We start from the raw sequence: 11,718 nt of genomic DNA on the forward strand, positions 1-11,718 counted from the left end.
GGCTGCCATGGCAACGCCGCCCGCCCGGCCCGGCCCGGCCTCGCCTCCATGAGGGGGAAGCGGGTGCTGGGGCCGTGGCTGGTGATGGCGGGCGCCCTGCTGGTGCTGCTCGGCCTCATCGGGGGCTCGCAGGTGGGCGGGGGGCGCCGGCACGGCCCCGGGGGGTGTCCGGTGTGTGTGGGGAGGGTGTCGGGGTGTGTGGGGAGCGGGGCGCCGTGGTAGTTTGGGGCGTTCTGGATTCCGATCCACGGACCCCTACCTCCAGCGGACAGCAACATTAAAAGGTTTTTAGTCATCAGCGGTTCCCCGTTTTGTGAGTGCTCAGCTCCAGCCGGATCCCTCAGCGCTGAGGTCCCCGCCCGGTGCTTGCAGGAGAGCAGCTGTGCTCCCTTCCCTTCCTCTGCTCCGCCAGCACAGCCAAAAAGCTGCAGCTGCTTTCCTTCCATCGCATTTTAAAGTGCATACATCGGCTGAAGCTGTGCTGTTCCTACTTACGCTTCCTCATTTCTATGGTGTAGCTTTCCTTCTTGATCTGTGCTGTCCTATTTTTCCAATTTCATTGCTTTTTTGAAGTAGTTATTGTTCCTGTTGCATTTGAAACCTTCTCTACTGTTTTCCTCTTTGGTGTGGGTCCATTGACAGGTAGCAACAGCAACTTCGATACAAGAAGTTTCAGGGTGTGTTTTTTGCCTTCAAGTTCCAGAGCTTCCCCAATCCAACAGGCTTTGTTATTTAATTACCAGTTTGTTAAAGTTTTCTCAATTATAGTCCAAAATGATAACTAAAAACCTGTTTCTATTTAACTTTCATAACCTGAATAAATCCATTTACTTAGTAGTGTAAGTACAGTTACTTTCTATTGCCGGTTCTGATCCTCACATTTATTAAAACTGGATGTAAACAAACATCCCACCGTTGTATAATCTAACTGCTAAAGGATATGTATTTTTGTATTCTCAGGTGTTGAAAGCATTTGATTACTTTTATCCTTCGAAGGGACAGCAACAGATGTACAAGTTGGACATAAGCTGGCCTAAAATTCCAGAGTATTTCACTGGCCAAACGTTTTGTGTTGCTGTTGATTCTCTTCATGGTTTGGTCTATGTGGGACAAGTGAGTGAGAGTACTAAATTTCTCTTCTTCTTAATCCAATGTATTTGTGCCTTTAAAATGTCTGCTTTAAGTGTATTTATATTTACAGATACGTGTAATTCCATATGTGTATGTATTTACATGTTTGCGTGTAAACTATAATATCTGTATAATAATTTTATAATATATATAAAAAATACTTTTAAATTTTATATTTTATATAATATAAATATCAGGAAATATATACTTCCTACTAATTTCAATATAATAACAACATTTAAAGTATAGAAAGTAATTACTGTATCAAAATTAGTGAAAATATAAGTATAGATCTTTCTGCCTTACCTATTTTAAAAGAAGTTCTGGGATCATACTTTTTTGTCCTTTTTTAAAAAAATAATTAAATTTCTGTGATATTAACACATGATCTAAATTAACTGAGTCATAGTAGCCTCTTTTCTAACTGTAAGTTCCAGTGTGTTTCTGGGGCATCTTGGCTAGTGCCCTTCCTCTCATCCAGCCTTTGTCCCATGGAATCAAAGCCCCGCAGTCAAAATAAATGGGGTTCAGTTACTTGCATTACCTATGAATTGTATTTTTAGATCATGGATAAGGTGATCTCTCTGTAGAAACTGGTGGGGTTTAGTTACAAAGTACAGCATGAGTACTTTAGTACCATGTAGCTAACAAGTACAGTTAGGTTTTTTGTACCTGTGTTGTGCTTGATGTATTTTTCATCAAGAATATATAAATACGATTCAAAATGAAAATCAAGATAATGCAGGAGCTTGGCTGCTCTGAAAATTGGACTCTATGTGATTTAAGTTGAAGGCCAGAATGAGTGGAGGGTTTTGCATGTTAAATTTGGACCCTTCTCTCTTTCCTGTTTCAACTGGAAAAAAATGACAACTACCAGTTTCAAGAGACTTCCATGATTCACGAAGCATTGAAAAAAAACTTACAAGGAGGAATTTTCAGAAGTTTGATTATTTGGTTAATATGTTTTCGTAATAGAACTTTTTTTTTGCTTTTTCAGAGGGGAGATGATGTACCAAAGGTACTTGTATTCTCAGAGGAAGGTTATTTTCTTTACTCCTGGAATGATACAGTTGAAATGCCTCATGGTATCTTTGTATTAAACACCGCAACTGATAGTTCAGTGTGGATCACAGATGTTGGAGCAGGTATGCAAGGTGGAGATGTGAAAAGTATTAGGCAGGGAAGAAAATGCAAATTGTGCAGATATTACTTTAAATAGCCTATTTATTTAAATAAGGCTTTCAAATAATTCTGAAACAGATCTGTGCTTTTCTTGCCAGGAACAAACTGCTCAGGTGCTGCATAAAATAGTCTGAAGGTTCATGAGTAGTTCTATGTGTTTGTTTATAGTGTCTAAATTTAGCAAAGACATATTTTGTTTTACTTTTTTTTTTTCCAGGAGAAGGATAAGGGAAAAAATACCTTGTGGCTGTGAGACTTGTCTTCTGCCCTAGGTTAGGTGACTGTAATCCAACAATAAACATAATAAATACTGCTGTAGCCTATGGATTTGCTAACCCACAGTCGTGGTCTCACGGTGTAATTTTGTTTTGATTCATTGAACTCACTTGCTAGTATCAGGAGATTTTCCTTTTAATCTCTGTAATCAATTGTAATACTTACTGTTTTGTTTTGTTTTGTTAAGACATTTTTGCACTTTTTAAATCTTACTTCAGGAAAATACGGGCACACCGTGAAACAGTACAGCCCTTCTGGTAAACTTTTACAAATCTTGGGCACGCCAGGGAATGCTGGTTCAAGTTTGAATCCGATACAATTTGATCAACCAGCAGAGATTTTTGTAGAGGAAAGTGGAGATATGTATGTTGTGGATGGAGATGGAGGAATGAATAACAGACTGCTCAAACTGTCCACAGGTATGGAAAAATAAACTTCTGCAGCAGGTGGCAATTGCAACTCGAATTTTAAATAATAACTTGAGAATACTGTTAAGTGGGGACTAGGTTGGACGGCTACTTTTGAAATTAGCTTGAAGACTTTGTTGGATCAGATCCTGTTTTACTGCTTGTCACATAGTAGAAATCTAATTGTTTATGACAAGAAGGTGAGAGAGTGAATTTGTTCAGTCTTGAGGATAAAAGACTAAGGTAGTTTCTTACCACTGTCTTCAAGTTACTGATAGGAGGGTATAGAGAAGACAGAGCCATAGATTTCTGGGATGTGAGCAATGGAAGAATGAGGCATGAACAAAAGTTGCAAGGAAGGGGAAATTCCAGTTTGATTCTGAGGAGGGATTCATTGAAGGGTGGGTGATTAGTCAGTGAGTAGTTTTCCCAGAGAGGCTGGGCAGTCTCCACCCTTGTAGGTGCTCAAAATTTGATATGAGCACCCTGATTTAACTTCAGGTTTTGATTTATTAATACCAGCCCTACTTTGACAGACAGGTTGAGCCAGGCGGTGTCTAGGGATCCTTTTATTCTGATTCTGATTAGCTTGTTCATATTCCCCAGTAGATGATCAGTGTTGGTTAGGGCAGTGAGTGACGAGTCTGTGCGTGGCTGCAGCTGGAGAAAGGGGGAGGTGTGGCAGTTTCTCCCTTGCACTATTCGCTTCTTAAAACAGTCAGCTAACATTTAGTTTGCAAAAAGATAAATTCTTAAAACTCAAAACTGACTCAAAACTTCCATAATGAAAAACATCAGTTTTCTAAACAAATGGGTATCATACTCATTCAGTTGTTTCTTTTTTATTATTATTATTTTTCAATATAGTGCTTAACAAAGCCTTGAACTGTGGCTGCATTTCTGTAACCATAATCATGAAACCACTAATAACAATCCAGTAGTCGCTGTAGTAGTTCCAGTATTTCCAGTATCAGAAGTACTGTGTTTAAAATTCCAGGTTTAGAAACACCATCTTTTAAAAGTGACTGAAAATAACTTTGCAAGAGAATGACTTAAAGCTAAAGTTATTTTATTTTTCTTCTTACTTCATTTTTTCCTTTTATTTTACATGGTGCTTACTGCTTAGATTATAAAGAGATCTGGCTGAGTGGAGAAAATGGGACCGGCATTGGCCAGTTCAAGATTCCTCATAGCGTGACAGTGGATTGTTATGGAAGGGTAATGATTTAAAGGACTTTTTTTATTTTTTATTTTTTATTTTTTATTTTTTATTTTTTTTTTTAGATGTAAACAAGCCTGTTGGCAGATTAATTTGAAAAATACAAGTTGTATTTCTTGTTCCTTGACCTGTTGGGAACTGGGTTATTTTATGTGGCTTACAGTTTACAGTGTGAAAGCAGTTGCGAGCTGAAGTTTCACACTGAAGATTCTGCTAAAGTAGCCATCTCCAAGGTTGACACAAGAGTCCTGCCAGTTACTGTCTGTTGTTGCATGGATATTGGCAATGTTCCTCTTACAGTATCTCACAGGTTGCCATGGTGAGAGTAGAGCAGAATTTTGTTCTGTAACAAATATCTACCCAAGCACTTAAGTTTCTTCAATTTCATATTTGGAAATTGCAGATAAGCTTAAGAAGATGGTAAGGCACTGTACTGGCCAGGTTGCGGGCATCTGTCCTCATCCACATGCAGCTCAAAGCATTCAAGATTCTACTTCTTCCAGATGTTAATTGTAATCTGACTTCTGCCCTGCTGTTCTTAATATTTTACTCCCTAATACTCTTCAGGAAAAAAAAGATCACTTGGCTAAAACATCTTAAATAGCCGTTTTCAGCTAATTCTGATGATGCTGTCTGAACCAGAATAAGAAGTGTTTATAGAAATCACTTCTCTGCCAAAACTGGCAGGGTGGGAGGGAGAAAAGATATGGCAAATTGGTGTGGAAAGGGAACCGTGAGTATACGCATTCAAAGACAGCAATTGTGATGGGCCTAGAAATTATTGCCGAGGTGGCGTTGATCATCAGCCCAGGTCATTCATTGTCAATTCCTAAGAAATCTGAGAGTGCTGTAGTGGTGTTTCACTTAAAAATAGCGATGAAGGATCTCAGGTCAACTTCTTTATTGTTCCCTTTTGGGTGATATCCCAGAAAAGTGATGAGGCTTACTTATCTGACTGACAGGTTGTCAACAGCTAAAATTTCAGTGATTGTAGTAAATGAGATGTTTTCCTTGGAACTATCTAGTGGTATTGCTAGCTTATCATGTTTGTTAACACAGGGTGGGACTGAGACAAGCTTCACAAAACTACTTAAACAAAGCATGTTGAAAATGTCCTTAGTGTTGAAGTTGCTCAATATTTGTAGTAGTTTTAAACATATCTGTGTCTACAGATGCAGTCATCAGAGGTTTGGATCATGAGACTACTGTTAAAAAACAAATTGTTAATGGGTGACAGACCAGTACCTCTAGAATTAAAAAGCTGTGCATATGTTCTCACTGGGGGATATGGATATATTCCCATTGAGTGTATTTGTATCACAGACACAGAAATGAAGAGAGGGCATTGATTTCTCTGCTAAAATAATATAAAAATAATTTTGCTTGGCAGTTTGTTTTAAATATGGAAGTCATATCTACTTAGCTTTGAATGTGAAGGTGTGTTCCTCCTAGGTGTACTTTTTTACTTCAGGATACTTTGCTTATGTAAGAAACTGATGTGTTTAATTTGTTCTATTTGTGAATAGCCATAATTTTTGTTCATTGTAGGTATGGGTTGCAGACAGAGACAACAAAAGAATCCAGGTTTTTGATAAAGTGACAGGGGAATGGCTTGGGGCTTGGAGTAGCTGTTTCTCAGAAGACGGACCCTATTCTGTCAGGTATTGCTGAACGGTTCTTTTAGAAACATGCAATTACGTAAATAAAAGATACATTCTTATTGGTGAGCTATAATGTTGATATCTAATGCCTGATGACAAGGAGTTAACCAGTTTTATTAACGGCGAGCTGGGTCCTGATCACATGCAGAGATCTACACAGTTGTATGCTGACATGGCAGAGGAATCCTGGTTTTATAACAGGCCATGTGGATTCAAGTGCTGAATTGGGAATTTTGTTTTAAAGTTGTATTTTGTTGGCCTTGCTGTTGCAGCTTTTACAGGAAGAGATAGTCTTGAATGAATTTTCTGTGACATAATCTGTCTCAAGGAGTAGCAACATACAGAGCTAAGTTTACAAGTTAATTCTCAGTGTTTTGCTGCATTTAGTCTACTGTACCCTTCAAAAACTTGAATATTAAGGAAGGAGTGTTTTTTGTTTGCTTGGTTGTTTTTTTTTAAGCGTATCATTATGTTTCCATGGGATGTCACATGGAGTGCATGATTCAAAAACACGTTTCTCTCTTTCACAGATTTACTTCCGATTACAAGTATCTGATTGTAGCTCAGATGAATATCAACCGTTTGGCAATCTTGGCAGCACCACCAGTTGGCATTATTGGGGACTGTGCTATAGTCAACGCAATCCAGCTGGCAGATGAAACCAAGCCACACCTTGTAGATATAGACATGAAGAGCGGAGCAATCTATATTGCAGAGATTGGAGCCCAGCAAGTACAAAAATATGTACCCATAAGCTGATGGTTTCCCACAACAACCATGGCACAAGCTCTATGACGTGTGAGACCTATGACGGCATTTTCCTGAGTTTTTTTTTGTGGCTTGTGTTTCTTTAGACAAGCACAGAACATTGTGCTCCCAAAAGTCTAGGGCTAAGAATCTGCCCTAGCTGCAGTTCTGGAGAAGTACTTGGTCTTGATCTGTTAATCATTTTAGCAATGCAATGATGGCTTTTGCTTTTGTTGCTGGGAATTTGAAAATGACTTTGTGTCTTAATTTTATAAAATTTTGTAAACACAGCTGCTGTTCTTCAATGTGTAGGGCGTCATCTTGAGGCTCTTCTAATTCGCCTGTGTGCATTGGTAAGTGAAGGTCAGGTCTTGTCTGAAGGAAGTGTATAAATGATTGATTTCCTGGTAATCAGACACCTCATTTTAACGTTTCTTCAGTTGTTTTTTGGAACTCTGTGCTGACGCTGCCCAACACAGAATACAGGGATGCATTATGGTGTTGAATAAGACGCTGCTGGATACCGTGTCAGTGCTGATGCTGGCATCTCCCTTCAGTGGCTAATGACACTGCAGTGAAATCAAAGTTTCCAGTTTCAGCTAAAGCAGTCAAGTCTGTAACAGGCTACAGTTAACTTGATCACAGGCATGTCAAACTAAATTAGATGTGCACAGCAGCCAAGTACTGATTCTTAACCATGTCAGTTCTTAACCTGATCTGATTTACATCAGGATGAGTTTCTGTTCATCAGGATTTCATAGTGGAACATATCAAAGTTTAACTCATTTAAGTTCCTCATGGAAAACAAACCCGACTTTCCTAGGAAACTCTTAATTGGCATTAGAGGCCTAGGAGACACATGATTTTCTGCCAGTGCTCCATTTCCAGTCTGGAGTCGTTTCATTTTCTTTACAGGTTGCTACAAAATTTTAAGTTCATTTTATAGTATAGAGGGAGTACATGAGTACATGTAACAATAGTTACATGAAAGGGATGGAGAAAATGGCATGGCAGACGAGACCAAGGGGAGAAATGACACTTAGAGTGAGTAACTGAGTACTTCTCTAAAGCTGTGCACTCGTATTCCATGTTCATCTACTACCTTTTCAAAACATTTCAGAGGATTTGTTCTGTTTCCACACAGTAAAATAAGTGTGTGGAATGATTTTAATGGTAATTACTAGCTAAGGGACACTTTTTTCTTTTTTACTTCCTTAGAAAGGAATATAGGAAATTGAATTATTCTGATGGGGGATATCCACATCAGTGAATGTTAGCAAATGCATCTTTGTCTGGCAGGTTTTAATCTAAGACGCCAAAATTTCTGGGTCAGCAGATGGGAAAACTGTCCAGAAAGGCCAGATTCATATATTTAGTGGAATGTAATTCAGCTGTGAAGCCTGATGCCCTGATTTCAGTGCTATTTGAGATTAATGCACCAAATATAAATGCTTTGTTGTTGGCTATGGCCACAATAATAAAGGCAGATCTAACCTAACTGCCCTTGTGCCAGCCTCAAAGCCAGGACCTTGAGGTTATACATGTACACTAGCAAATACGACCCATGATTCACATGGTGTCGAATGGAATTTAATAAGCAATATTTGTTAGCTGAAAAGGCAGCAGTACTTCATCTAGACCTAGGCAGATAGGTCCACATAGCTTTGCAGTGTGCTGTGTGGACTTTTTAACTAGGTCACCACTAGCTCAGGGATCTCTGTGCTTTGTGCAATTTAGCTATTTCTCACCTTCAGAAGGTGGAATTCTTTGTAAAAATGTTACCAAAATATCTTTATATATATGAACATATCTTGGTGGCTTAAGAGATTCAAGCACATTGATTATTCCTCGTCACATCTCATCCTTATTTATTTTGTCTTTGTCACATCCATTTGAAAGAGAACTAGAAACTTTCTGGGAACATGTTTCTGTTTTCTCTGAAGGAGTGGTGCACTTGCGGATGTTGACAAGTAAGTTATACAAGTTTCTGTTTGCTGCAGGGACGTGTTACCAAGTCTATGTTTAAGGGGGCTTTTGCAGCCCCTAGAAATGGGGAATATTCATACAGTTTTGTCTGAATTTACTGAAATAGGCCACGGTGCCAAAAAATGCCTTACACTTGGGAATTGGGTATCTGCTAAGAAGGGAAGTATATGGTATGAGATGCTTAGACTCCTTTTCACCTTACTGTCTGTGGCCAAACTGAGAAAATGATTGATTGATTTGTGCACTAACTTTCTAATTCTGTGAGGCTTTTCTTATGTATCATTCTGAAACTGATCTCTGAAAGATTGTGTAACAGGATAACTTGGTAAAATAAATTGAGAATTTTTCATTATAAAAGGTTTGGGCTCCTTTTTTCTTTATTAATATCAATACATTTTATTACAGTGGATTACTCTTCTGAATACAGGGTTCCCAGCACTTAAGTGATGGTATTAGAAATTATTAAATACCTTATTAAAATGGGATCTAAAATTCCATATTGTCTTTTTACAATGCTATTTCTGTAGCCCATCTCTTTTGTGTTCTGATTTGTGTATAAAAAAGCACAAATCTCTTCCAGATGTTTTCATCTGAATAATTTGTAAAATAGGACAGTAAATTACATAAGTACAAAACATTGAAAAAAATAGATTGTATACCCTTTTAATGATAGCTGGGAAATTAAAAACAAATTACAAAATACTCCTTAATATAGAATCAGATTTTATTTCCTGAGAAGACTTATGGAGCAATCTATTTAGTTTTCAGAAGATCAGGAAGGGAATTCTCCTTAAGATAGAAATACTTGCACAAGAAGAAAAATAACATACTACAGTGTTAACCAGGCAAAGAAGAACACATGACTGCTAGAACCCAAGAAATTCTATTTTTACTTGAAGTATACCATTTTTTAACCGTGAGAATTTATTGCTGGAGCATCAAAATAAATAAAACAAGAATAGACCATATTTTGATGGCTCCAAATTTGGGATTTATTTTTTTTTCAGTTGATCCTGGTCTTTGGGTGAGTGCCTGGATTATTAAGTGGATGACATTCCCAGAAAGTAAAACCATGGCTAATAGAATCTTCTCTCTCTTCTAAGTTTCTAAGATCTATCGATACAATTCAGTTTAATTTTCGCAGTGATGCTAACCAGACATATCTTTTCTGTTGTAGTCAGCAATGGATTTAAGCATGTCTCGCTGGTGAAAACCAAAAGAAGATAGGTTTGTGCCAAGCAAGATCACTTTAGTGAGGCTGAGCTATCTCAGTTCAGAGCTGCAGGGGAGGGTGCACTGGGATGTACGTGGGTCTGCTTATTATTGTAAGCTCACTGCCTTCAGGTGGTTATTAACCTTTTTGAAGCGTTAAGTGGTTAGTTATCTTAGTTGACACTTCCTTTCTCAACCATTTGTAACCTGAGAAACCTTCACGAGTGATCTATGAGCAAGAAGTGAGCATTTGCTATCGTTGAAGTTGCTTGAATGAACCGTAAGAGGGCACCAAACGCTTGCTGATGCTTGGCAGTGTAGCCGTATACTAGCAAAGTAAACATAATTTCTGAATATTTGGAGTAAGTCAACAAAGAAAATGAATTGCTGCAGACTTCCTTTCTCTGTTCAAAACAGACTGCTTTAAACACAAGCAAATAATTGTATTACAGTCATTTTGGTGTATTACTGCTGGATTTATGTCCATTTTACGTTTATTTCCATTATTTTTCCTAGAAAAAATTAGTAATTCAGTGTCCAGAGACTACTGTGTATGGTGAATTGATTCTTCTATTCCTTATGCCACTGATTTAAATGGAAATACTCCTGATAGGTTGCTTTGGAAACATAATAATTCATAATAGTATAACTGTAGCAGTATAATTATACAAAAGAGCAATGCTGGTGTATTTCCCTACAGAGATGACCCCAAGTGAGATTAGAGCTAAGCTTACTGGAGCTGATTCACCAGTTTCATTCTGCTCCTACTGCTTCTAAAACCCTCCTATGATTTTGTTTTATTATTTTATTCTACTTTTTTTTTTTGTTTGCATCTGCAAAAACTATTTGCCAGCAGTTAGCATAAAAAAGTTTCAACACAGACTTTCCATGAGATAAATGTTTTGAAATATTTGAGTCTTTCAGAGTTCATAGAGCATCAGTCATTTTGCTTATATAAAATTTGAAAGTGGAGGCATGTTAATTTTTGCATCCACGACAATTTGTTGCTGAATTAAAGCCCAAGCAACACTAATGCAAATAAGATATGAACTTTGTCATAGGATCATGTTTTGAGGCTGAGGAAAATAAGTATGATTATATAACTGGATCTGCAAAACAGAGGTAAATTAACTTTGCCAGTTACATCAGAAACAAGCCTGCTAACTATGTTTTACAAACGAATTAAGACCTAAGAATTTTTGGACAACTGAAGTCTGTATCTTTTAATCCTTCCCAATGCACAATAAAAAATCATTAAAAAAGGGGAAGGCTTCACATTTAGTTTAGATTTGTTTGGTTTCAACCTCATGTTTTCCATTTTCAGCTATCTTACAAATGTGGCTAATACAGGATTTTTTTTTTTACTTATTCCCCATGGAGTCATTTACAATTGATGACTCAGTCATCTTTTGCCTCACTCCCTCTGTAAAACTGTACAGATCAGAAAGCTTGCCTTGCAGAGGGAAAACTGGTAAGGCTTTAATTTAAAAATGTTGTCATAATACTTTATTTTTATTTAAAAATCCAAAAGAATGCTCACTGCTTGATAGGAGGTCTGGATACTAGATTTCTGAAATGTCTACTTTTGCTCAGAACTGCTTTAGTACCAGTGGAAAAAAGACACATGGATAATATGGTTTAAGGAGAAAAAAAAAAAAAAAAAAAGCAACAAACCAACAAACCAACACACGTTTGTGAGGATTCTGGAGAGGACCACCAGAACTAACTGGCAACGTTACCTCACCAATTCACAAAAATCATAATGAAAGAATGGATGTACCATGATATGCCAAAAAAAAAAAAAAAAAAAGTCACTTTTACTTTTGACAGGAGAAGACATATTTTGCAAATCTATTAAAGGTCATTGGAAGAATCTCTGGCTGTATCCTACCATGAT

The 11,718-nt window shown here is 37.6% G+C and overlaps 1 protein-coding gene across 1 annotated transcript; it reads left to right on the forward strand.

Moving 5' to 3' along the window:
- On the forward strand, positions 1–8,949 carry NHLRC3 (NHL repeat containing 3). Its single transcript, XM_082775486.1, has 7 exons — positions 1–132; positions 961–1,113; positions 2,129–2,276; positions 2,808–3,008; positions 4,123–4,214; positions 5,764–5,876; positions 6,407–8,949. Exons 1-7 carry the CDS (start codon positions 49–51, stop codon positions 6,633–6,635), a joined length of 1,020 nt encoding a protein of 339 aa, XP_082631612.1. The 5' UTR covers positions 1–48; the 3' UTR covers positions 6,636–8,949.
- The last annotated feature ends 2,769 nt before the right edge of the window (positions 8,950–11,718 follow it).

The sequence above is a fragment of the Aythya marila genome (genome assembly GCF_965140915.1).
Source record: "Aythya marila genome assembly, chromosome: 1".
NCBI classification, from domain to species: Eukaryota; Metazoa; Chordata; class Aves; order Anseriformes; family Anatidae; genus Aythya; species Aythya marila.